The sequence below is a fragment of the Capsella rubella genome, unplaced genomic scaffold, assembly GCF_000375325.1.
Source record: "Capsella rubella cultivar Monte Gargano unplaced genomic scaffold, Caprub1_0 scaffold_7, whole genome shotgun sequence".
In the NCBI taxonomy this organism is placed as follows: Eukaryota; Viridiplantae; Streptophyta; class Magnoliopsida; order Brassicales; family Brassicaceae; genus Capsella; species Capsella rubella.
Window position 1 is genome coordinate 6667431 of NW_006238917.1, and position 27941 is coordinate 6695371.

The 27941-nt window shown below is 33.1% G+C and overlaps 5 protein-coding genes across 7 annotated transcripts; 1 reads left to right on the plus strand and 4 right to left on the minus strand.

Moving 5' to 3' along the window:
- Positions 1-93: 93 nt before the first annotated feature.
- LOC17878596 lies at positions 94-1709 on the minus strand. Its single transcript, XM_006284645.2, has 5 exons — positions 1443-1709; positions 1057-1123; positions 869-917; positions 591-635; positions 94-426 (listed from the first exon to the last, which is right to left on the minus strand). Exons 1-5 carry the CDS (start codon positions 1656-1658, stop codon positions 360-362), a joined length of 444 nt encoding a protein of 147 aa, XP_006284707.1. The 5' UTR covers positions 1659-1709; the 3' UTR covers positions 94-359.
- A 431-nt stretch (positions 1710-2140) lies between these two features.
- On the plus strand, positions 2141-4740 carry LOC17880964 (cysteine-rich receptor-like protein kinase 24). Its single transcript, XM_006284921.2, has 7 exons — positions 2141-2891; positions 3025-3144; positions 3278-3399; positions 3495-3705; positions 3804-4041; positions 4128-4281; positions 4380-4740. The coding sequence occupies exons 1-7, from the start codon at positions 2141-2143 to the stop codon at positions 4704-4706; spliced, it is 1923 nt and encodes a 640-aa protein (XP_006284983.1). The 3' UTR covers positions 4707-4740.
- Positions 4741-5337: 597 nt separating this feature from the next.
- Positions 5338-8302, minus strand: LOC17878333 (putative cysteine-rich receptor-like protein kinase 20). Of its 3 annotated transcripts, none has more exons than XM_023778923.1 (7): positions 7532-8302; positions 7230-7346; positions 7009-7143; positions 6335-6545; positions 6012-6249; positions 5777-5930; positions 5338-5686 (listed from the first exon to the last, which is right to left on the minus strand). In XM_023778923.1, the coding sequence occupies exons 1-7, from the start codon at positions 8300-8302 to the stop codon at positions 5375-5377; spliced, it is 1938 nt and encodes a 645-aa protein (XP_023634691.1). In that variant the 3' UTR covers positions 5338-5374. The 3 variants fall into 3 exon arrangements, with proteins under 3 accessions (XP_023634691.1, XP_023634690.1, XP_006283273.1); XM_023778922.1 differs by having other exon boundaries at positions 7009-7130; positions 7223-7357; positions 7477-8302; XM_006283211.2 differs by having other exon boundaries at positions 7009-7130; positions 7223-7360; positions 7477-8302.
- A 4190-nt stretch (positions 8303-12492) lies between these two features.
- On the minus strand, positions 12493-15936 carry LOC17880925 (putative cysteine-rich receptor-like protein kinase 20). Its single transcript, XM_006283083.2, has 7 exons — positions 14752-15936; positions 14484-14621; positions 14284-14405; positions 13518-13728; positions 13191-13428; positions 12957-13110; positions 12493-12863 (listed from the first exon to the last, which is right to left on the minus strand). The coding sequence occupies exons 1-7, from the start codon at positions 15932-15934 to the stop codon at positions 12546-12548; spliced, it is 2364 nt and encodes a 787-aa protein (XP_006283145.1). The 5' UTR covers positions 15935-15936; the 3' UTR covers positions 12493-12545.
- Positions 15937-16923: 987 nt separating this feature from the next.
- Positions 16924-19906, minus strand: LOC17878384 (putative cysteine-rich receptor-like protein kinase 20). The gene is given in 9 exon segments (XM_023778933.1): positions 16924-17306; positions 17386-17539; positions 17626-17701; positions 17704-17741; positions 17743-17848; positions 17933-18143; positions 18623-18744; positions 18831-18911; positions 19087-19906. Coding segments are annotated over 9 exon segments (1926 nt in total). The 3' UTR covers positions 16924-16988.
- Between the last annotated feature and the right edge of the window lie 8035 nt (positions 19907-27941).

The window sequence follows — 27941 nt, forward strand, 5'->3', positions numbered from 1 at the left end:
CCAAAAACATAGATAAAGTTCAAAACCCCAATGGAAACATACATGTAATTGTCCTGATTCCTGAACAGCCAGCTCAAATAACAACATGATCACTTGAAGGTACTAGAAGCTACTAAATTGATAGTTGATAAACCAAACCGTTATAGAGATTCAAGTAGTTTTACAAAGTTAAGATGGGTGTTTGAAGCATTATACCATTATGAAGCTTTGCACTGCTAAAACTGTTTAGAAGACCCTTGAAGGACATAGTGTTGTTTCTCTTCTTAATGTATAAACCATCCTTTATGTACGAGAAATAAATGATCCAAGTCTGTGAAAGAAATAAAAAAGTGATCCAAGTCTCTAAAACTGATGACTTTTCATGGAGGCCGGAGCAGCTTGTTCACAGCCGTGTCAAGAACATCCACATTTCTCCTCAGGTGCTTTCTGCAGAATGATTTATTAAGGATTCTAGAACAAACTCATAAAAAACCATGACTAAGAAATCTATGAACTGACGTGGTATGTCTGTGTCTGTATGTTCAACATTCAGAGTTTCAGACACTAAGACACAAACATAATTGACACGCAAATAACCATATTAAGGATACAACCGAGCCGCCAAATTCTCAACACCTTTAATTTCCTCATTTAATCTGCATATTGGGCCAAAAGGAAATCATACCGGAAGCAATATACATATGAACTCGTTCACAACCGTGAACGCATTTTGAAAGTTAGAGGTCAAGAGCCTGGAATCACAATCAAATTCATATGAAACAGAGGGAAAGATATCTATATCCTAAACTAATAGGAAACGTATCTAAGGAATGGATTCAGTGTGCTCTGTGATCAGATTGGAGTAATATCAAGACTGTTATGTAAGTACCTAAGGCAAGAGTTGATATAACGGTTCCCTTTGGTAGCTGCATCTAAAGCTGAAAAGTCATAAAACAAAAAAAAAGCAGCTCAAGTTGATTGTTGACTTATATAAATGGCAAAATTGGACCCATTGCTCAAAGTCCCTAATAAAGATTACAATAACCAATTAGGCTCAATACCAGGAAATGTCCTTACCACTTTCCTGAAGCCTTCCTGCTGCATCTCCAAAGCAACTCATGTGATCAACCGAGCTACCAGTAGCCTATAACACCATAAGAAAAAGTCTCACAAACAAAGATTTTATTCAAATAAACATTTCTGAAAAATAAAAATTTTCCATGAAGTCAAACGCCATTGAACTAAACTTAGCAATTGTTTCAGTGGTCCACTAAGACTGATATTGGTTTTTCCATTTACTGATGAAATCTCCTAATCTGCAGCAAGCAATCCCTAAAGTTTCTAAATTTATGAGAAATTCACAAAATTGATTGGATTCAGAACCCTTGACTTCAATACGCTCAAATGTCATAGTTTCTCAGGAAAATTTGGTAACCAATCAATTCACAGAAGCGTAGTCTAACCTCAGAGAGAGTTGATCGGAGAGAAACAAAGAGAGACGAAAAGCTCTCCGCGATTGCCTGAGAATCCTTTTCCACCGTCGCAAGAGTTCTCAGAATCCCCCCTTGTTTCAACGAAGACGGTTCAGATCTTTCGCCGTGGTCTTGGTCCGGACCAGTTTCCTCCGCTGAATCGTCCTCAACCGGCTCAATTACATCGATTTCAGCTCCGGCGTCCATTTTCCGGTGAGTACTCGATGCTGCCTCGCTAATGACACAGTAAAAGATTGATATCTGTTTCCTCCAATTAAAAACTCACCCCACTAATTTTTTAGCTTTACAAATAACGCCCCAAAGTTTTAAAGTTTTTAATATGATACCCTTTTGACTTTTGTTGGCATTAATATTACTGCTTCATGAGCTTCAAAAGGATTTGTTAGTTGTATTACCACAGTCACTAATATGGAAAGTATCTGACTGAACCGGTTATTGAAAACCTAAGCCACCTAACTCAACTAGTGACTGATCAAGTGAGGACTCATCTAAATCCAAAGTCTTCGTTAGAACTTAGAAGAGTTCAATGTTGATTAGTCAAATTTGTACAGCACAAGACATTAAAAATTGAATCCCCTTAATCGTATTCAACATTATAAGAAATTATATATTTCAAGATTGGATGTTTTTATTTCATACATCAAAACACACAAAGGGAAAGAATAAAAATGGTCAAGTCGTCTCTAATCTTCTGGTTTGTCTTCATAATAAGCTTTTGTCATGTATCTGCACGTATATGTCTTGAAAGATCTGGTTATTTCACAGCCAATGATACATACGACTTAAACCGCCGAGCCCTGCTTTCTTCTCTTCCTTTTAACGTCACAGCCAATGACGGCTTCTACACGGCAACGATGGGGGAATATCCAAACAGAGCATATGGTTTAGGGATGTGTATCCCGGGTACTGATGCACACTCTTGCTCTGATTGTATCATCACTTCCAATGCTATATTGTTGCATAATTGTACTTATCAGAAAGAAGCTATAGACTGGAGAATGGATACACGTAGAACAGTTTGTCTTGTACGCTACTCAAACCGCTCCTTTTATGGATTGCTCGGTATGGAGAGTCTGCGGAGTGATAACTATACCAGAGATCTCGAAGCTAACTCGACGGATTTAGATATCACATGGGAGGCTTTGATGGTTGATGTGATAGACCAAACTTCGTCTTTGTACTATGGAGCCAGAATACGAAAGCTTGAGTCGTCCATCTCACAACTTTACGGTTTTGGGCAATGTAGTAAAGACTTATCTCTTCAAAACTGCACCAGGTGTCTACAACAAAACGTGATTGAGTATAACTCGTGTTGCAGTGGGAGACAAGGAGGCATCATTTCTAGGCCAAGCTGTTTCGTTCGATGGGAGATTTATTCGTTCTTGGGAATTTTCGATAGTATTCCTCCTCCTCAAAAAGGTAAGACCATGTGTCCATGTTTTGCGATCCTTGTGGTGATTATAACCTTTTATAACTATATTATGAAGCTTCTTTATGCTCTGTTCTTGGTTTGGTAACCGATACTTTTCCTTGGATTCATGGCTTCATGCAGATGGCAGAAGCATTACTACAGGAACTATTGTGGCTGTTGTCCTTGTTCCCATCTTATTGCTTGCTCTAGGATTTGGTATTTGGAAGAGGAGAAGAGTGTACAAAGCAAAGACAACGAAAAGTGAGTTTCTTCATGTTTTGGAAACATAACTTGAGAGTTCAAAGCCCATCTACGTCCATAGACATGAACTTCAAACACTTCCTCTGTTTCTCTCCGGTATAAACACTATATATGCATGCTTTTGTTTCTGCAGCTGCGGATGATATTACAACTTCAGGTTCGCTTCAATTTGAGTTTAAAGAAATTGAAGCTGCCACAAGTAATTTTCATAATATTAACAAGCTTGGTCATGGTGGATTTGGTGAAGTTTACAAGGTATAAGTTTGTCTCTAGTACTTTTTTGGTGTTAGAATGAAAAAAAAAAAAAAACAAGTTTCTGTTAATGATGTGAAGATCATATTAATCCACAGGGAACGCTTCCGAATGGAACAGAAGTTGCTGTGAAGAGGTTGTCCAAAACATCGGGACAGGGTGAAGAAGAGTTCAAGAACGAGGTGTTTCTTGTAGCAAAGCTTCAACATAGAAATCTTGTTGGGCTTCTCGGTTATTCTGTCAAAGGAGATGAAAAGATATTGGTCTACGAGTTTTTGCCCAACAGAAGTCTCGACCACTTTCTCTTTGGTAAGAAAAGAAACAAATGATAGGGTAATGCATATTCTCTGAAACGTCTTAGTTCTTGATCTCATAGTCTAATTGTTTCGTATATGGAATTTGTGCAGACCCGATAAAGAAGGGTAAACTAGATTGGACAAGAAGATACAACATTATCGAGGGAATTACGCGAGGAATTTTGTATCTTCATCAAGATTCACGGCTCACAATCATTCACCGTGACCTCAAATCTGGTAACATCCTATTAGATGCAGATATGAACCCAAAGATCGCGGATTTTGGTGTGGCTAGGAATTTCAGAGTGGATCAAACTGAAGCTACCACAGGAAGAGTAGTGGGAACATTGTAAGTAATTGTCCATTTTACTTATAATCGGTTTGTCCTTATTGTTGTTGATAAAACTGAAAGTGATATGACGATGTATCTTGCAGTGGCTACATGCCACCCGAATATGTGACGAATGGCCATTTCTCGACGAAATCTGATGTGTATAGCTTTGGAGTATTGATTCTGGAGATTATTGGTGGAAAAAAGAGTAGTAGCTTTAACGAACTAGATGGCTCAATAAGCAACTTGGTCACATATGTTAGTAAATTCCCAATGCCATCACAAACTATTCTAATTCTCTTAGCAACGATATCATGGCTCTCAACATTTGGTTTCTTGATAAATGACTTGTATAGGTATGGAGGCTTTGGAACAATGAATCATTGTTGGAACTGGTAGACGCAGCCATGGAGGAGAATTATGATAGAAATGAAGTCATTAGATGCATTCACATCGGGTTGTTATGTGTTCAAGAAAATCCTGCTGATCGTCCAACGATGTCTACAGTCTTTCATATGCTCACTAATACATCAATTACTCTTCATGTACCTCAACCACCAGGATTTGTCTTTAGCGTTAGATCCAAGCCAAACCCATTAGCCGAGAGATTGCAGCCTGCAGGTCGGTCTACTAGCATGTCTTTTGCTTGTTCTGTATCGATCACGTGTCTTAGTCCTCGCTGAAATTACAGCTAATGTTTGAGATGTATATTCTTTCATAAACCAAATATTGATACAGAAATCTTATATCAATAGCCTAATATGAAAAGAGGAGAAAACAAAAGTAACCAATTGAGCTTCAGGGTTAGTTTATTTTTTTGGTTTAACCTATGATTGGACTGTTTATTTACTTTTTCCCTTTCATAGTATCTGATGGATTGAACTTTCAAACTAAAACAAGTTTAAGTATACTTGTGGAACATTGGGAGACTCTGTTCGAGGTATATGACTACAAGGACGAAAAACAGAGTTAAGCTATTTATTACAAAGCAAAAGATCCTTGGATGCTTGTTTTTGTTGCAATTGCTTTCTCATGTGCTTGGACGTATCTTTTCTTTTGCCTCAGGCGAAAACTGGAGCTGAATCTCCAATGTATCCATTCTTTATCATCTTCCGTAGCAAAGCGAATCATTTTTGAGCTACTATCATTGTTTTCATTCCTTAATCAATGAGATAAATCCTTGTTAAAGCAAAACCAAACTATAAAATTTAGTATCATTTTGCTGCTTGCTGGACACATAAGAAAAACAAAATGAACAGTGGAAAGACAGTGTGATTTAGACGAATCTTTGTTCACATAGTCCAGGCTTAATAGTCTAGAGTCATATATTACAACTTTTAGTGAATAGTATTCAACGAGGAGCAACACTAGTAATGGAAGCATCATCGACTGAACATATAGCATCCATAGATGTACCAACTTCTCCTTTTTGTTCATCCGTACCTCGAAAGTAAAATCCAGGTTGTTTAGGCACATCGAGAGAAATCGAGCTAGTAGTGAGCATTTGGAGGATTGCTGACATAGTTGGACGATCTTCAACATTTTCTTGAACACAGAGTAAAGCGATATGGATGCACCTAGTAATTACATTTTTTTGATAGTTATCTCCAAAGGATGGATCCACAAGCTCTAATGGCGACCCATTACTCCATAATCTCCAAGTCTATTGAACATTCAACATTTTAATACTATGTAATTTGTGAAAATAAATAAAGCATTAAAAAGAAAAAAAGTTTTAAGGCTTTGTACTCACATATGTAACCAAGTTACTGATACTACCATCCATCTGATATAGGCTACTGTTCTTCATGCCACTTATAATCTCAAGAACTAAGACCCCAAAACTATACACATCTGATTTCATGGAGAAGTGGCCGTACATCGCATATTCGGGAGACATGTAACCACTGCGATAGTTCTTAATTTTTGAGTTGATTGAAATGTATTACGGTCTAGATATGATAAAATGGCAAGAGTAATATACTTACTAAGTTCCAACTACTCTTTTTGTATTGGCTTCCGTTTGGTCCATCCCAAAAATTCTCGCCATTCCAAAATCTGCAACTTTCGGGTTCATATCAACGTCCAAGAGGATGTTGCCCGCTTTGAGGTCACGGTGTATAATTGTGAGTCGTGAATCTTGGTGAAGATAAAGAATTCCTCTTGCAACTCCTCCAATGATCTTGTGCCTTCTTGCCCAATCAAGCTTGCTCTGCATCTTAGAGTCTACACCGTATATAGAATGTGAGTAACAAAGAGTGGCATGCAATTTGAAAATGATATATTAGGCTAAGTATTGAATTTAACAGACCAAAGAGAAAATAATCGAGGCTTTTGTTTGCCACAAACTCATATACAAGTATCTTTTCCTCTCCTTCCAAACAAAATCCGAGAAGCTTGACCAAATTGCGATGTTGAAGCTTAGCCACAACAATAACTTCGTTTTCGAACTCTCTTTCACCTTGTCCTGATGTCTTTGATAACCTTTTCACAGCAACTTGTACTCTGTTAGGAAATGTACCCTATAGGAAAATTTGATTTTAAAAGGATTCACAAGTATATTACGAAATGTAGTCTACCTAAAAGCTAGCTCAAGGCAAACAGATTGTCACATCCTATATATATATATATTATCCAAGAATTTATCCCATCATCCATGTGGGATTGTGTTCCTTGGGTAGTATATATGTGATGTGAGTCAGCATTCCTAATAAATATAATCATAAAATGAAGTACTTCAGTGCAATTATGTTCGAATTCGTTACACATGAAGGAATAATTACGGGCACAGTTTGTTTTGGTCCACAACGATTAGACAAAGATTTTTGCACTTAATCCCATATGTTCTCAATGCTTTTTAACATATGTGTGTGATATCTGATTTGGAAACAGGGGAATAAAAACAGAGTATTGTTGGGAGGTGTTTTACATAACACACGTTACTGTGGTTTTGAGCACAAAACAGAAAATCTACAATAATATTACCTTGTAGACTTGACCGAATCCACCTTGACCAAGTTTGTTACTTTCCGAAAACTTATCTGTTGCTGCCTCAATTGCCCTAAAATCCAACTGAAGGGAGCCTGCAGTCTTAATATCATCTCCATCTGTAGAAATAACCTCAACAGTTTACTTAAGACAAGAGCAAAACTTAATATTCATTGGAACAGAGAAGCTTAGCTTATCATTAGAGTTTTACCTCCAGCTAGTGGTTCTGTCTCATGAATCGTCCTTTTTCTCTTGGGCCGGAAACTAAAAACAACTACGAAAAGAAGAAACAGGACGGAGATTGGAACTACAACAGCGATGATTGTGACAAAGGACTTTCTGGCTTCTTCTGTATTGACATTTGACATTATAGTTTGTATCAGATCAGAGACCACCGCATATTGAATGTATCAAAAGAATATTTGCACTGAAACATGTAATCAAAGGAGAATAGAATGGTCAGACCAGGTCGAGGTGAGGGAGTTAAAATCGACGGTGGTGATCGAGAAGGAGCTGAAGCCGGTGGCAGTGTTGCAATGGCGCTTTCGTTGAAAAACGGGTAAAGCTCGTACCTTGCATTACAACTAGGATACATATATCTTCCTCCACTGCTGTAAAGAGGCAATCTATTGTTGCAACTTTGCAAACAGCTCAAGCAGTCTTGTCTTGTAAGATCCGGAGTGCACTGAAGTATGCCGTACAAAGTCTGGACTGGGTTCAATTCCGTCTCAAATATATTTAATTTTCTAGAACTGTCTGCTGCTTCAATGGCAGCTTGGTTCATCCTGGAAGACAAAAGAACTCTGAACCGGTGTAGTTGATTTTGATTATAAGATATATTTTTGGGGTTATTCAGGATATATACTCCATCGTATATAAGGGTCGATAAGATATTCTTGTGAGAGTATCTTAGCATGCATTCCTCGTAATAAAACGTGGCTTCACTCGTATCCGGACACCGCCGTTTAAAGATGGTGTCGTTGATGGCAAAGACAGCTAAGTGATGGCAAACTTCCGGCGAGAGGTCTCCGCGGCAGAGGAAAAGTCCACTGACCTTGTTGGGGGCTTGTCCCACTGTGGCGCTTTGGAATCCGGTGGAGTAAGAGGTGTTACGGGAAGAGAGAGAGGAAAAAAGGGTTTTGAGATTGGTAAAGAAAGTGCTGTCCCCTGAGTAAGTAGTTGTCGTAATTGGACAATGCCGATCTAGGAAATAAGGAATTTCAGCAGAAGCTCTGGTGCTAGTGACGAATGAGAAAAGGAAAACGAAGATGAGAGAGAAGTGAGAAGACATAATCGGTTTTCTGCAATTAGTGTCTATCACAATATTTTTGAGGTTTAATACACTAATCTATTTTTTTTACTGTAAATAAATATAGCAATTGTATATATGTTAACAAAAATGTTTAGTGTTTTTTGTAATGTTATTTTGAAATGTAGTAGTATATTCTATAATTTGTGTAAAAGAAATATTTTTTGACCCTCCTTTTTTGAAACAGGTCTTCTTAACGACTGACGAGGAAAAATCAAAGTCAAGGTAAACTGTCTTTTGTAAGAAAAGCTTATGTTGCTATGTAGAAGAATTCAAGGTTGCGACTTACGAGGAAGGCAAAAGGAAGAGAGAAACGAAGAACAAATCTCATAAACAGAAATTTACAAAAAAAATATTTTCCCCCTCTTTTGTTTGTAAGTGCTGATCAATCTGAAGCCAGACAAAAAGTTTCTGTAAGGGAGACACAATTTCTTCCAAGTGAGCATCGACTTCATTTGACGAGTAGGGGAGGGATTATTGGGAGGTTGATTGTAAAATAGTTTGTGGATTTCAAAAGTTTAGAGATTTTAAAATTCTCAAAAAAAAGTTGTAGATTCTAAAATAATGTTTACCCAACTTTTTAGAATTTAGTAGATTCTTCATATGATAGATTTTATAAATACTTATGATAAGTGCAATATTTTGGAAGTTGTTTTTAATGACCAAATATGTAAGAAATCATATTCCCAATAACACTAGAATTTGATAGAATTGGAAAATCAATAAATACTCAACTTTTTGAATAACAAAGGATTTTAAATAGAATTACAAAATACAAACACCAATAATAAAATATTTCATTAAAAATCTAAGAATCCATAAATCAATAACAATAGATTCTTAAACTCTAAAAATCTTTCAAAATCATTGTCCCAATAACTTCCCCTAAGTCAACTTTTTCACTGCAAAAATTAATAATCAAATGTTACACCTTTAAATGATACATTTTGTTCACTTACCAAATATTTTCTTCGATTTGACCTTTTTTACCTCTACCTCTAATGGCCCTTAACTTCATGCCTCGTAATGTATCGTGTATTGGGATACAATATGGGGCTCTGGAATCGTTCTGTCACTACAAAAAAATGGGGATTTAACGTCGGTTTTTATCAAGCCTAACGTCGGTTTAAAACTGACTTTTCTAACCGACGTATTAAGGGGCGACTAACATTTATTTATTTCAGTTTTAAAATTGACGTTAAGTTTAACATCAAAAACTACCCTCAGTTTTTAAAGCTAGGCAAGTGACGTTAAGTTTAACCAGTCAAACCGTTAGCTTAATTAAAGGAGAAGAAAAAAGATAAAGTACTATATAAAAAAAAAAAAAGATAAAGTACTATTATTTGAGATTAGCGGAAAGTGAGGCACAATTATGGCTAGCAGCGCAGTCGGAGGAGAATGATGATGCGGAAGATGGGAGGCCATGTCCTATGAATCGGATTATGGAGGGATCTTCGGTTAACTATCCTAATTATGCTTGTTTTGTGGATGGTTCATGGAAAGAGGGAGATAAATTTACAGGTTTAGGTTGGTATTGTACGATGACGAACGATGTCCCCATTATGGGCGCTGCAAACCTTAGAAGGAGTCTCTCGCCACTACACTCAGAAGTCGAAGCATTAGTTTGGGCCATGAAGTGTATGATCAACGCAGGGAGACGTGACGTGACGTTCATTACAGACTGTTCAGATTTGGTGGAGATGGTGTCTTCCCCAGCAGAATGGCCAGCGTTTGTCAACTACTTAGACGAGATTAAAGCAGATAGGGAAGTACATTTTCTGTCTTTTTCTCTAGTTAAAGTTCCTCGTAACTCTAATATTAAAGCGGATATGTTAGCACGTAGAGTGCGTGCTGAGCCGCTAATTTGTTTGTATGTAAACAACGTCCCAAACTCTTGGTTCCTTTAAACCTATATATTATTGCTGTTGACAAAAAAAAATATTATTTTAAGTTCTGATCATCTCTGTTTTCTTCGTATCTTTACGTCGGTTTGCTAAAGACAGTAAATTACATATATTGACTAGCAATTAGTTAAACGAACAATTCATTAATTATGTGTCAATATGTAAATAAAAATTGTAATTAACTAACTTTGAAATATTAGGAACAGAAAAAATTATATTAATCAAATGATAAATAAGTTAACATCAAACAAACTATATATGTCTTATACAATATACGTCTCAGAGTTGTCTCATGTCCGTAAAGATAAATTCCCCTAGTGTTCCCCACCCCTTCTTTCAACGTCAACGGTCAAGAGAGGCCTCTTTCCTTGACGCTCTTTCACCAAATGACCCTCAAATTCTTCTCCACTCCAACCTTTATCATCCTCAGTGTTAAAATCACTGTCAAGCACAGTAACATCGAGCTTTGCAGAAGCTTCAGGTCCTACTGTCAATACATGAACAGTTGTAATATATATCCAACAGCACAACATGGATTGCAGCACCTTGCTCCCCTTCTATATTCCCTCCAATAAACAAAGGAACAGACAATCTAGACCTGAATTGCAGCTGCAAATTCCTTCTACCAATGCCTTCAATTCGCTTGGAGACGACCTGTGAACTCAAGCATTAGAAAAAGCACAATGCTCACAAGACAAATCAGTAAGCCACAAAACCCCATAAAGTAAAAGAGACACCTAAAGACATCTAAGACAAGCCTTTTTAATCTTACCACTCAGGCTAAGAATCGGTTCCAAAGACAAACAGAGCCTCTGTATACTATCCATTTTCAAGGCTTCCACAATTACACTGCAATAACATACAAAACTTTCTCAAATCCACAGAAAACCTTTGAAACATGGTTTAGGACTTTTCTTCTCCTGTAGACCAAAAGTTCTCAAATACGTCATACTCTTAACTTGAAATCTAGAATTCGCGCTAAAATTAACCAAATCGATCTCAAAGAGAACATAAATTTCAGCAATTTTGATCGTTCTGACCTTATGCCTCGAGCAATTGGAGAAGAGAAGTATCATTTAACGAAAACGCAAATGATACATTAGAGACTGAGATGTTCTAGTTTTGGATCCAAACTTACATTAATGAAAAGAGAAGACTTAGAATTAGAGATTTGACGTGACGAAGAGATAAATCCCATAATCGATATCAGTCCGTAATTTAATATTTCTCATCAGTCCCTCTTTCCCTTCCTTAATTTCTGTTTTTGTTCTTTTGTTAACGATCGAGTCCAATCAATCCGAAGCCAGACAGTAATTACATCATGCAAGCGAATACATTTTCTTCCACGTCAATGTCAACTTCTTCTTGGCTAGTATTCCAACTTATTCAAAAAACGAGAAATGCGATTGTTTACACATTTTAAATAATACAACAAAATGTAGACTTGTAGGATTTTTAGATAAGTGTTAGCTAAACAAGACAAGCATGAAATGGAACTTTGGCTGTGCAGAGAATTATAGAGAGAAAACGATATAAGTTTCATGCAAACTAGTCTTCATTTCAATAGCTGGCGTACGTATACAAGTCCTTTAGGTTCCTTTCATGGGGCATCAATAAAAGACCTCTCGACCTCTGTCTTCTGATATAATTTTGTATTGATAACGATTGACCGTTATTCTGTTGGACATTTGGAGGTTTGTTTTTAAAAAGAGCATTATTTCATTTTCTTTTCGCTTAATAGTCTAGTAAGCGACATGTAACAAAACTTGCTTCACACGTTACTTTAACCGGGCCTTCTCCCATTTCTATATCATGGAACCACAAGGACGGGTTTAGAACACTGGATTTCTCAAACGTCAAAACGAATCAGAATGACAAGCCGGTAAGAGAATGTAGAGAGTAAAACTTAAAAGCCAGTGTCTTAAAAAAAAAAAAAAACAAAGTTGTCAATTTCTTATTCATAGTCCAGTTGCTAATATCTCAATTGGTAAAAATCTCTGGCAAAAGCTTACAGGTCGCCGGTTCAAATAGCGCTTGGGACGAGACCATATAACATGTTTTGGTCTCGGGCCTGAGGGGATGTATGGGCATCGGCCCAGAACCTCTTTGATTATTCAAAAAAAAAAAAAAAACTTACTAAGATGACTGAGATGAATCCTTGTTAAAGAAACCAAGCTATAAAACTTAATATCATATAGCAACTTGCTGGACATATAAAAAAACAAATGAACTGTGGAAACAGTCTGATTTAAACAAATCTTTGTTCATAGTCCAGGCTTAATAGTTTAGAATCATATATTACAACTTTTAGTGAATTGTATTCAACGAGGAGCAACGCTAGTAATGGAAGCACCATCGATTGAACATATCGCAAACCTATTGATAGATGTACCAACTTCTCGTACTTGTTCATGCCTACCCCGAAAGTAAAACCCAGGTTGTTTAGGCACATCAAGAGAAATCGAGCTAGTAGTGAGCATTTGGAGAATTGCTGACATAGTTGGACGATCTTCAACATTTTCTTGAACACAGAGTAAAGCGATGTGGATGCACCTAGTAATTACATTTGTTTGGTAGTAATCTGCGAAAGATGGATCCACAAGCTCTAATGGCGACCCGTTGCTCCATAATCTCCAAGTCTATTGAACATCAACAATTTAATCATATGTACTTTGATCAAATTAAATAATGCATTTAAACAAATATTAAAGGTTTTAAGGCTGTATACTCACATATGTAACCAAGTTACCAACATTACCATCCATTTGGTAGAGACTACTGTTCTTCATGCCGCTTATAATCTCAAGAACTAAGACCCCAAAACTATACACATCTGATTTCATGGAGAAGTGGCCGTACATTGCATACTCGGGAGACATGTAACCACTGCCATAGTTTTTAATTTTTGAGTTGATTGAAACGTATTACGGTCTACAGATGAAAACAATGGTAAGAGCAATACTTACTAAGTTCCAACTACTCTTCTTGTATTGGCTTCCGTTTGGTCCATCCCAAAAATTCTCGCCATTCCAAAATCTGCTACTTTCGGGTTCATATCAGCATCCAAGAGGATATTGGCCGCTTTGAGGTCACGGTGTATAATTGTGAGTCGTGAATCTTGGTGAAGATAAAGAATTCCTCTTGCAATTCCTCCAATGATCTTGTACCGTCTTGCCCAATCAAGCTGGCTCTGCATCGTTGAATCTACACAAATAGTATTTGGAATGTGAGTAACAAAGAGTGGCATGCAAATTGAAAACTATATCTTACGGTAAGTATTGAATTTAACAGACCAAAGAGAAAGTAATCAAGGCTTTTGTTGGCCACAAACTCATATACAAGTATCTTTTCCTCTCCTTCCAAACAAAACCCAAGAAGCTTGACCAAATTGCGATGTTGAAGCTTTGCAACAACAATAACTTCGTTTTCGAACTCTCTTTCACCTTGTCCTGATGTTTTAGATAGCCTTTTCACCGCAACTTGTACTCCACTTGGAAATGTACCCTGTAGGAGTGGTTTATTTGTTTACAGACAAAAAAAAAGGGTGGTTTATTTTAAAAGGATTCATATATAAGTATGTGCATTGGGTCTAAGATTATTCATAAAAATCAAGTACTCAAGTGCAATTATGTTAGAATTTGTTACATTAAAAGGAACATAATTAAGGACAGTTTTTTTTGGTCCACAATGATAGTACAAAATTATTTTTTGCAGTTAATCCTATATGTCTCAATGCTAAACATATGTGTGTGATATTTGATTTGGGATCAGGAGAGAAAAACAGAGTATTGTGGGTGATTTACATGATTTGTATTGTTGTGAAACACACGTTACTGTGGTTTTGAGTTGAAAGAAACACACACTGTACAGACTTAGTCAAACAATTCACCACTCTCGTGGTTTCAAAGTTTAAGCTTTACATGATATGCTTCGACTTTAACTGAGAGAGTGGTGAGGTGCTTGGCAACGATTTGCATGATTTAGAACGTTTGCAAGGTTTAAAACTTGTAGATATCCAACTATCTAAGAAGTAAGCCTTATACAATGTTACAATAATACCTTGTAGACTTGGCCGAATCCACCTTGACCGAGTTTGTTACTTTCCGAAAAATTATCTGTTGCTGCCTCAATTGCCCTAAAATCTAATTGAAGTGAGCCTGCAGTCTTAATATCATCTCCATCTGTAGAAATAACCTCGACAGCTTAATTCAGATAAGAGAATATTCATTCGAGATGAGAAGATAATCACTGGAGTCTACCTCCAGCTAGTGGTTCTGTCTCATGAGTCATCCTCTTTCTCTTAGTCCGAAAATTATAAATAGCTATGAAAAGAAGAAAAAGGACGGTGATTGGAACAACAACAGTGATAACTATGACAGAAGAGTTCCCACGTTCTCCTGTATTGACATACATAGTTTGTATCAGATCAACACATATCAACCCTTGTTTTAGCATATCTCTGAATGACTCAAAATAAGATATGTGCTGAAACATGTAATTGATCAAAGGAAAATAGGATGTTCAGACCAGGTCGTGGTGAGAGTATTGAAATCGGCGGTGATGGAGGAGAAAGAAAGATCGGTGGTGGTGGTGGAAAAGGAGTTGAAACCGGTGGAAGGGCTGATCTTGGCGGTGTTTTAATGCTGATTTCTTGGTAGAACTGGTAAAGCTCGTACCTTGCAATACAACTCGGATAAACAAGTCTTCCTCCAAGTTGGTAAAGAGACATTCCACCGATCGAACGTAGCAAACATCTCTTGCAGTCCTGTCTTGTAAGATCAGGAGTGCACTGAAGCAGCCCGTAAATAGTCGTGACTTTGTTCAATTCGGTCTTTGACGTATAGAATTTTCTTGCACTACTGGCTGTTTCGATGGCAGCTTGGTTCATCGTGGAGGATACCAAACCTAGAAACTTGTCTTTATGATTAGAAGAAATATTATTCTGGTTCTGTAGGAGTAAATATCCGTCGTACGAAAGGGTCGATAGAATATTCTTGTGAGAGTATCTGAGCATACACTCATCGTAATAGACCATGACCTCTCTCTTATTCGGACACTGATTTGAGCTTTCCCGGACGGCAAAAGCTACGCAGTTACGGCAATCTTCCGGCGAGAGGTCTCCGCGGCAAAGGAAAAGTCCGGTGACCCTGTTTGGAGCTTGCCCAGCTGTGGCGCTCTGGAAACCGGTGGAATAAGAAGCGTTATGGGACGAAAGAGAGAACAAAAGGGTTCTGAGATTGGTTAAGTAAGTGCTGTTCTTTGAGTAAGTTGTCGTATTTGGACAATTATGATATAGGTAATTAGGATTTCCATAAGAAATCCTGAAGGTAGAGTATCTGAGCGTACACTCATAGTACTTGAGCGTCACCTCTCTCTCAATCGGACATCGAATTAAGGTGTCCTTGACGGCAAAGGCGACGCAGCTACGGCAAACTTCTGGCGAGACAACTGTACTGCAATAAAAAAGTCCGGTGACACTGTCAGGAGGCTCCCCCACGGTGACGTTCTGGGATCCGGTGGAGTAGGAGATGCTAGGGGAAGAGAGAACGGAAAAAAGGTATTCGAGGTTGTTAAAGAAAGTGCTGTTCCTGGAGAAAGTTGTCGTCTTGGTACAGAGATGGGATTGGTAATTAGGATTTTGAGCAGAAACTTTGAAATTAGCGAGAAAGGAGAAAAGGAAAAGGAAGATGAAAGAGGCGCGAGAAGGCATAATTACTCAGAATCCGATTTGTGAAATAAATTTGATATTTTTTTCTCTCTGTGAAAGATAGGCTACTTTCTCGAGTGACGAGGAAAAATCAAAGTCAAGGTAAATGGTATTTTCTAAGAAAGCTCGTGTTGCTATCATGCTATGTACAAGAACTCAAACAGAAAAAAACGCATCATCAGAAATTTACACAATTTTTCCTTTTCCTTCTTTTGTTTATAAGTGCTGATCAATTTGAAGCCAGATAATAATTATCTTTAAGAGGGAGATACAATTTGTTCCACGTGAACATCAACTTCATCTTGACGAGTAAGTCAACTTTTTCACTGCAAAAACTAAGAACCAATTGTTACATATTTAGATCAAACATTTTCTTTTAAACCAAATTACAACATTTTTTTTTCTCAAATTATTCTAGTCCATTAATGAATATATCTTCCTTTTAGATCATTAGCTTTGTGTGGATGGATGATCCTGTTCGGAAAGATAGATTGTATATGTGATCAGGGATGATATATCTTTAATAACCCAAGACAGAAAATAATGACAGCAAGATGAACTTTATTAGGCTTTCGTTTTATAGGATTAATAATGAGAGTAAACAAGAGTAGTTAGGAATCTGTGGGCGTGGAAACATATACTCATCGAGTCATCTCTCTTTCGTTCATCTCTTCTTACTGCACTATTCTCATCATTTGGAGAGTCTAGATATCTTAACTCCGCAAGGTGGACATATTCTCACGACGAGAGCAACAAAACAAATACAGATAAAGACATATAATGGGAAGAGTAAATTTCTTTACAATTCTATCTAGCAAGTCTTAGCAGACTAGTCTACTGAGTTGTCTGTAACTTCTCTTAATCTCATGACAAGTTGACTTATTCCTTTTTGTATTGATGATGATTCGACCACTAAGATGAATCCTTGTTAAAAGCAAACAAAACTTAAAATCAGACGACTTTCAGTTTCACTCAGACGAAACATTGTTCACTTTCAATCATAATAGTCTAGACTCATATATATCACAAATGTTTAGATTTATGAATAGTTTTGTCTTCAACGAGGAGCAACGCTAGTAATGGAAGCATCATCGATAGAAAATAAAGCAAACCTATCTGAATATGTACCCACTTCTCCTACTTGTTCATGCCTACCTCTAAAGAAAAATCCAGGTTGTCTAGGTACGGCGAGAGCTATCGAGCTAGTAGTGAGCATTTGGAGTATCACTGACATGTTTGGACGATCATCAGCATTTTCTTGTACACACAGTAAAGCAATATGGATGCACCTGGTAATTTCACTTGTTTGATAATTATCTCCAAATGAAGAATCCACAAGCTCTAATGGCGACCTATTGCTCCATATTCTCCAAGTCTATTGAACATTTAGATGATTTAGACACTTTCTGAATAAAGAATAAAAAATACTAGAAAATCTAAAGATTTATACTCACATATGTAACCAAGTTGCCAACGCTACCATCCATTTGATAGAGACTACTATTCTTCATGCCGCTTATAATCTCAAGAACTAAGACCCCAAAACTATATACATCTGATTTCATGGAGAACTGGTCATACATTGCATACTCGGGAGACATGTAACCACTGCCACAATTCTTAAATTTTACGTTGATTGAAACATATTACAGTATATATATATATTAAATAAATGGCAAGGGTAATATACTTACTAAGTTCCAACTACTCTTCTTGTATTGGCTTCCGTTTGGTCCATCCCAAAAATTCTCGCCATTCCAAAATCTGCAACTTTGGGTTCATATCAGCGTCCAAGAGGATGTTCCCCGCGTATAATTGTGAGTCGTGAATCTTCGTGAAGATAAAGAATTCCTCTAGCAATTCCTCCAATGATCCTGTACCGTCTTGCCCAGTCAAGCTGCCTTTGCATCGTAGAGTCTGCACATGTGTACTCAAAATGTTAAAAACAAAGAATGTCATGCAATTTGAAGAATCTTAGGCTAAGTATCAAATTTAACTGACCAAAAAGAAAGTAATCAAGGCTTTTGTTGGACACAAACTCGTAGACAAGTATCTTCTCTTCTCCTTCTAAACAAATACCAAGCAGCCTTACCAAATTTCTATGCTGAAGCTTTGCCACAACAACAATTTCGTTTTCAAATTCTTTTTTACCTTGTCCTGATGTCTTCGATAGCCTCTTAACGGCAACTTGTACTCCACTAGGAAATGTACCCTACGTAATTTAAAAAAAAAAATAATCATAAGAGAACTGGATGTAAGATAAATCATGAAAATGAACATGTTCTCAAGAAGTTAGTTTTTCATACAAAAGAAGGATGATAGTTAATGACTAGAGGAGTTTGTTTGTTCCGCAACTCGTTAAAATTGATAAAGAGGAAGAATTTGTGTGCTGGTATTGTGAGTTTTGTAATCCCATACATGTCAATGTTCAAAGTATTTGGGTGAGATCTAATTGGAAACAGGGGAAAAACAGAGTATTACATGATTTTTACAGTTGTTTCCAATATCAAGGTTGATGTCATCTGTTTCGATTCAAAACCTAGAGGGTGATGAGGTGTTTAGCAACGTTTTGCACAACTTAGTAAGCTACCAAAGTTCAAAACTCTAAATTAATTTATCCTAATGTATCATTCAATTTATACTTGTAGATAAATAGCTACAGTGGAAGCCCTATGCAATGGTAGTGAATACCTTGTAAACTTCACCGAATCCACCTTGTCCAAGCTTGTTACTTGGCAAAAAGTTATTCGTAGCTGCCTCAATCGCCTTAAAGTCAAACTGAAGTGAGCCTGCAGTTGTAATATCATCCCCATCTGTAGAAACAACTTCAGCAGCTGAGTTTAATATACAAACACAGCAGATAATTCATCCGGCTTGGAAAGAGGATCGGTCTTTTTACCTTCAGCAAGTGGTTCTGTCTCATAAATCGTCTTTTTTCTCTTAGTCCGGACACGGAAAACAGCTACGAAAAGAAGAAGAACTGCAGTGATTGGAACAAGAACGGCAATGATTACGATAGAGGAGTTTCTGCCTTTTCCTGCTGTATTAACAATTTGCTATTAGAACACATGAACCCTAGTTTTAGTAAATCTTTCAAATGTCTCAGAAGAAGTTGCGCTGAAAATAATGTATCAAAGGAAAGCGACTGTTCAGACCAGGTCGTGGTAAAGAAATCGAAATCTGCGGTGGAGGAGGAGCTGAATCCAGCTGCAGTTGAGGACCTTGACGTGTTTTAGCGGAGGATGTGTTGTAAAACGCGTAGAGCTCGTATCTTGAGTTACAACTTGGCGCAAGAAATCTTCCCCCAATATTGTCATTGGATATTTGGTTGATGCCTTGTTGCAGACAGTTTAGGCAGTCTTGTTCCGTCAGATCAGGAGTGTACTGAAACATTCCGTACAAACTCTCTAGTGAACTTAAACCTATTTCTCTAAAAGCGAATTTTATGGAACTCCTCGCAGCTTCAATGGCGGCTAGGTTCATGGGGTACAAGACCAAATCTCTGAACCTATCTTTTGTGACAGATGTAAAATAATTCATGTTTTTCATTAGTATTTTTCCATCTGTGTTTAGAGTCGATAAAATATTCTGGTGAGAATATCTGAGCATACACTCATTGTAATAGAGCTCAACCTCTCTCTGGTTCGGACACGGAGTAAAGGTGTCGTTGACGGCAAAGGTGACGCATCGATGACAAACTTCAGGAGAGACGTCTCCACGGCAAAGGAAAAGTCCAGTGACCCTATTGGGGGATAGTCCCGCGGTAGCGTTTTGGAATCCAGTGGAGTAAGAGGCATTACGGGAAGAGAGAGATGACAAAAGGGTTTTGATATTGGTGAAGTGCTTGCTTTTAGTTGAGTAAGTTGTCGTATTTGGACAATAACGACTTAGGTAACGAGGGTTTTGAGCAAGAGCTGTGAAGCTAGTGAGGGATAAGAAAAGAATTAGGGAGATGAAGGAGGCGCAAGTATACATTATTGGTTTTCATTGATTAATGTTTGCATCGCTCGGAATCCGATATATGAAATAAATTGATTATGACTGACGAGGAAAAATCAAAGTCAAGGTAAACGTAACTGTCTTTTGGAAGCTATGCGACTTGAGAGGAAGGCAAAAGGAAGAGACAAACGAAGAAAAAAACGCATATTCAAAAATTTACACAAATTTTTTCCCCCTCTTTTGTTTATAAGTGCTGATCAATCTGAAGCCAGTCTATAATTATCTATAAGAGAGATACAATTTCTTCCACGTGAACATCAATTCATCTTGACGAGTAACTGAGTAAGTCAACTTTTCCAGGAAAAATTAAAACCAATTGCTACACACTTTACACTTAAAACAAACATTTTCTTTTAAACTTAATCAAACATTGTCTTTTACGTCTTAGCGGACTAGTCTACTGAGTTGTCTGTAACTTCTCTTAATTTCATGACAAGTAGACTTATTCTTTATTGTATTGATGATCCTTCAATCATAAAAGTGAATTCTTGTTAAAGCAAACAAAATTTTAAACCAGACTATCAATTTCACTGAGACAAAATTTTGTTCACTTTCTATCTTAGTAGTCTAGAATCATATATATATCTTATATAATATAACAAGGTTTTTTCTAACTTTTCACCACGTTACGACATTTGGCGCTCTATGTTGATGACATGTGTCATCCTTTATTTTTAATTAATTTTTTCCATTTTAATTTTTAACTAAAACATTTATGTCAATCTTAATTCCAAATAACCATATAATTAGGTAAAAATTAAAATAAAATTATTATGAAAAAATAATTATGAGTAAAATTATTAATTGGGATCAAAATTCATTTCTCTAAAGCAAAAGATATAACTAAAGTTTTAAAACAAAATCACATATTGCATATGATATATCGCATATATATGTATATATGATTTACTATCACATAATTAAAAAATCTATTTTACATAATCTTCTTACATTTTATTTAAATTTTCATCCATCATATTTATTTTATTATAAAATACTCTGTTCTTTTTTCACTTTAATGATGGAAGAAACTTAAATAAAATGTATGTAAATTGAGTAAAATAGATGTTTTAATTATTTGATAGTAAATCAACAATTGTGGGAGTTAATTCTTATTAATTTCTGTTGAATAAAATTGAGTAGGGAAATATAGCTAATGCAAATTTTTATAATTTCAGTTCTTATATTAAAGTGTGAGTTAAATGTAGAGATCTAATTAATTGTGTTATAATTGAATATATATTTTTCAGTTTTAAAATTAAAGTGAGAGATAGATATATATCATCAATTGTGTTTTATTTGTGGTTTGTTTCACTTTCTTCTTATTGGTCTATTTTCTATAAAATGTTTTTTTTTTGAAATTATGTTTTCAACTAAACCAAAAATAAAACACATTTAGTTAAATATATTAAACTGACAATTTAATATAAACCTAAAGAAAAAATTATTTTAATCAAGCCATAAATAAGAAAAAATTTGATCATCTATATTTATATTCAATTAAAACACAATTAATTATATACATTTAACTCACACTTTAATATAAAAACTAAAATAATATAAATTTGCATTCACGATATTTTTGTACTCAAATTTAGTCAACACTCAATAAATTAGAATTAAATCCTACAATTTGTTCTTCTAAATTGTAACTCTCATCAATTCTCATCTTATAAATACTCATTTTCTCATTCTCTCATTCCCTCCGCCTCTTCCACTTTATCTCAAATCTTCTATAATTGAGTTTGTTTTGTTTTCTGTTTTTTGTTGTTGGCTGTTTGTTGTTGTATGAGTTGAAAAACAAAATTAATTTGCATTGTAAAATTTTAATCTAAATTTTAATCTAAATTTTAATTTTAGTACTATATGATATATATTTACATTGTTTTATATGACACTATTTGGGATTGTTCTTCCAAATATCTTGAGAGTAGAAACAACTGAAAAATAAATGCTCCAATGTTTCCTCATCTTTTTAACTCAGTAGTTGTAGTAAGAGCATTGGAAAGTATTCGCCAGAGAAAATGCTTAAGCTTAGGAGCCACTTTCATCTTATAATTAATCTCTCTCTCACATTCTCTTTCACTACATTCATGTATCTTAAATATTTTTCTATTTTTGTGTTGTTATATGGATTGAAAATTAATAAAAGTATCTTTCTAAGAATTTGATCTTAGTTTATTTTAGAAAGTATGATATATATCAAACATAGTTTCAATTTTTATTTCTAATGCCTTATTATACATACGTTTTCATACTTATGAGTATGAATGAAGAAAGTATGATATAACACATATGTAAAATAAAAGTTTTGATTGTTATATAAATAAAAGGGGAAATTTTTAAAATTATACCAAATTTTACATGAAATTTGACAACTACACTTCATATTATTGTTATTTGAAAACTACACATTTTAAACTAGAAATGGACAAAAATGTCATTTTATTTAATAAACATTTTTTAAAAAATTAACTAAAAACAATAAAAACTTAATGTTAAAAAAAAATTATTTTAAAATTAATTAAAATCGTATTTTAATATATTTAATAACCAGAAATTATAAGAATTATTTTTTTGAAACTAATAATTATATATGATTTTTAATCAATAAAAAAATATTTATTTTTAAAAAAAAAATTTTACTTAATAAATAAATATGTAATTTGAGATTATATAAAAAAATATTCGATTTTTAGACTTATTTTATTCAATATTGATTTATTGATAAGGTTGATTTTTTGAATTATTGATTTGCTTACGTACTTATGTTGACTTATTTTTTATTCACATAATTTAAAACAGTTAACTTATTTTAGGGCTAATGGATTTATAACATAGTAGATTTGTTTACCAGGTGATTTATGTTTTTGAGAATTTTTGAGAAATGCCCCTTTTGGTATACCCTTTTTAAAAATACCCTTCTTTTCTATCCATTTTCAAAAACACCCCTTTTAAAATATGAAAAATTATAAACTTTTATATGGTTGATAAGGTAAATCAAGATCATCATTACTACTGGGAGACTAAATCCAAATATTTATAAGGCTTTAAAAGGTTATAAACGGCATTTATAAGATTTTTATAAGGTTTTTAAAAGGTTTACAAAGTTTTTATAAGGTTTTTAAATGGTTTTTAAAAGGTATTTTATACGGTATTTAAACCTTTAACAAATAACTTCTTCTATTTTTTGAAAATCTCAAATAATATTTTGTAATTCATTTCAATATATGTATAATTATATTTAGTTTGTGATCCAATAGATTATTATAATATTTAATTTATTTAAAATTTGAGGTCTAACTGTTTAAAAAGAAACAAAAAGTACTTGGTTTTAAAAAATTGGTCTTTATTTTTTTTAAAATCATATAGTTCATAAAAGTTAAATTTTGTTTCATTCATCAGTTGAACAAGGTTTTTTCTACTTTCCACCACGTTACGACATTTGGGGCTCTTTGTTGATGACACGTGTTATACTTTATTTTTAATTAATTATTTTCATTTTTATTTCTTACTAAACATTTATGTCAATCTTATTTCCAAATAATCATATAATTAGGTAACAATTAAAATAAAATTATTATGAGTAAAATTATTAATTGGGATCCAAAATTCATTTGTGTAAAGCAAAAGATATAACTAAAGTTATTTTCCTATAAATATAACTTGACATCTACTTCTTAATCCAATTTTTAATACCTAAAGTTCTTTTGCCAAAAAAAAAAAACAGATTATTGTATAATAAAATTTCATATTGCATATATATATATATGATTTACAATCACATAATTAAAACATCTATTTTACATAACTTTTTACCTTTTATTTAAATTCTATTACATTTTTATTACATTTTATGAATTAATGAACTTCACTAAAATCCTATTAAATTCTAATATTTAATAAGGTATGAGTTATACACTAATATCATATCCAATCTACACTCTACACTAATATCATATTTAATCATTTGTTCTAAATAATAGTCTTTCTTTTCATAACAATATAAATATCTAACCCAAGTTAGATATTACTAAAGAGACCGAACATAAATTTGATTACTTAAGAGCATTTCATGATTGTTGTCATGTACATATAATAGACAGATATATTCGTTCATCTTCTTTGTTAATGTTGATGTAAACATGTGACGCCTTTTTAATATAAATTCATTTCTTTAGCTTTTATAGTTCTGTCAATCTTTATGTTTGTTCTTAAATCGTTTCAATATTAATTTTATTCTTGAACAAATTTTACATAAAATAATTTTTAATATATAAAAAAGGATCTCATCTACGTATATGTGAGCTTCTTTTCTAATCAATTAGAATTTTTTTTCAAATAATCTTCATCTGTTGATTAGGCTTTTGCTGTATCTTTTTAGTGTTTACATAATTATAAATCAAAAGCTCTTATATCTCAGGTGAAATATTTTCTAAATTGAAATTTTTTTTCTAAGTAAGGTCTAAAAAATCATATATCTTAGGTGAAATATGAGTTTTGTTTACTTTTAATATTAACAATGTACACACAAAAAATTAACATCAATTTACAATTGCCTACTATATTATGTATGTGCTAATTTGTATCACTTTGTTTTGATCTCATTCGGTTTCATATTTTTCAAATATATATTTTATTTACTTTTATTGTTTATAATGTACAGAAATATGTTTTATATTAACAGTTACTTATAAACTACATATCTTAATGTAGTTTTCAATTTCTAATTCAAATTAATATTTCATATATAACCCACGCATCGCGTGGGAAACTTTCTAGTATATATATACTAGAAAGTTGCCCACGCGATGCGTGGGTTATACATGAAATATTAATTAAAAATTATAATAAGTTATATATAGTGTATAAGTGTTAATATATGTTTTGAAAATAATTTTAAAACAAAATAATATGTTTATTACAAAATAATACTAATTTTTATGTTTAACACAAAATAATTAACGCACAAAAAAAATCGAACGCGATCGCAAAATTAGTATAACACATATTTTGTGTACATTGTAAACATTAAAAATAAACGAAAATTACATTTGGAAAATATAAAACTGAATGAGATCTAAACAAAGTAATACAAAATTAGCACATACACAATATACAAAATTAGCACATACAAAATTATGAGATTTTGTTACTCACCTTATATTTTGGGTATTTACATTTGGTAGTATTAGTTGACCAATTAATTAAATATCTAACATCCATAACTCAATATTTAGTTCTCTTTTTTGCAGACGTTTTTACCCCTATCTGTACTTAGATAAACAAATCAACATCAATTCTCGTCTCCTCTTTATCTCTCACCTAAGCATATAACATTTTTGTTATCCGATAACATTCACACATATTGACAAAAATATTATACTAATTAATGTGTTATCCCTTATCTAAATGTATCATATTTAGGGATTCAGTTGTGTTGCAGTTTTGTTGAGTTTTATACTTTACTATCGTTTTATAAGAGAATTTCATTATTTGATAACAATCTAGTTATCCGATAACATAATTGATAACGAGCTAATTATTAGATAACATATTAGATAACAATCTAGTTATCCGATAACAATCTATATATGTAACTTAGTTATCTGATAATAATCTATGTACCACATCATCATTAGTGCCTCTGCACAATTGGATCTTGTCAGAGATTTGCATAGAAAATAATCATTAAATTCTGAACTTGCAACTAAATTGGTATAGGGATAGCCACGTATTTTCTCCTCTCCCCCATTGAAAAAACTAATTTTCAATTTATCAACTCCTTCCTTTTTGTTTTCCATTTATTTGAGCACATACTTTTAACTAACCCTTATATTTTATCATAACCTAAACGTAATTTAAATTTTTAAAATGATCAAGTTAAATTTTTCAAAATATCAAATTAAAGATTTCATTTGAAACATATGATATATTGTTTTAAACTTTATTTAGAAAATATTTTTCAATTTAGATTATAAAAGCATTTAAACTATAGTTATGTAAAAACTAAAAAGAGAGATCATAAGCCAAATAAACAGAAGAGTATTACATGAGAAATAGAACTTTGATATTTTTTTATATTCTATTTGATTGTAAAGGAAGCTGACATATAGGAGGTAGATGAGAATATATATATATATATATATATATATATATATATATAATAGACTTTTTAATGTAGCATTAGTTTAGTTTTAAAATTACTACTAAATTTTTTAAAAACAAATATGCATGAAGATTTACATTACTATAAAAGCTAAATAAATGAATCCAAACTAAAATAGCATAACATGTTTACATCAAAATTAACAAAGAAGATGAACAACGACATCTATCTATTATATATACATGACAACAATTCTGAACTACTTATAAGAAATCGATTGTATGTTTAGTCTCTCTAGGAAATAATAACTTAGGGTAGGTATTTGTGTTGTTATGAAAAGACAAGTTATTATTTACTTATAACAAATGAGATTAAGTTACTAAGAGTGTAGATTGAGGTATGATATTCTTGTGTAACTCATACATTATTTATCATAATTTAATAGGATTTTAGCTATCTATTATATGTACACAACAACAATACTAACTACTTATGACAAATCAATTTTATGTTCGGTCTCTCTATGAAAAATAACCTGGGTAGGCATTTGTATTATTATGAATATAAAAACTATTATTTAATTTTAGCAAATGAGGTTAAGTTACTAAGAGTGTAGAGTGGGGTATGATATTATTGTGTAATTAATACGTTATTAGTTATCATAATTAATATGTTATTAATTATCATAATTTAATTAATGAATTAAATTAAATATAACTTTTATAAAATGTATGATCTTTAAAAGAAAAAATTGAAGGACCAATTTTTTTGTAAGCAAGTATATATATATTTTTTAAGACTTTCACTGCAAATTTTAAATAAACTAAATATTATAATTTTCTTTATATAATAGTCTATTTGATCACAAAAACTAAATATAATGACAGATATATTAAAAGGAATTACAAAAACTATTTGAGATTAAAAAATAAGAAAAAATTATTTGATAAATGTTTTAAATTGAAATTTTCATTTATATAGCAATCAAAACTGTTATATTACATATGTGTTATATCAAATTTTCTTGATTCAAAAGTATGAAAATATAAATATAATAAGGCGTTAGAAAAAAAATATTGAAGCTTTATAAGATATATACTATACTTTCTAAAATAAATTTAGGTCAAATTCTTAAATTGATATTTTCATTGATTCTCAATTAATATAACAACATAAAAGTAGTAAACTATTTAAGATACATGAATATAGTGGCTGAGAATGAGAGAAGCATTACTTATAAGATAATAATGTAAAACAAACAATAGAGATGAATCTTTAAAAAAGAAAAATTAAGAGACATTTCATATATTCATATAGTGTAAAACGATAATTTTGATTAAACTTTTACAATGTTATTAAATATATATATATATATTTTAACTCATACAAAAAATAATAAACAACAAAGAAAAAAAAACACAAAACCAAACAAACAAAAATATATAAGATTTAAGATAAAGTGGAAGACGATAAGAAAATGAGTATTTAGAAGATAAGAAGTGATGAGAGTTACAAATTAGAAGAAACAAATTGTGCGAGCTAATTCTAATTTATTGTATGTTGAATAAAATTGAGTAGAAAAATATAGTTAATGCAAATTTATATTATTTCAGTTTTTATATTACAGTGTGTGTTAAGAATTATTTGAATAAGAAAGAGGTAATAATATATTATTTGCAAAATTGTGTTACAATAAAATATTTAATTAGATATTTCATAACCAAAAAAGAAAATGCATATATAAAAATGGATCTTTATAACTTAATTCTCTTGTTGTACGATGCTTGGAACTAATATAAGATACTATTTTAGATTTGTATCATACTTTCTAAAGATATTTATATCAAAGTTCTTAAAATGATCATCTCATTGATTTTTATGTCACATAAGAACATAAAAAAT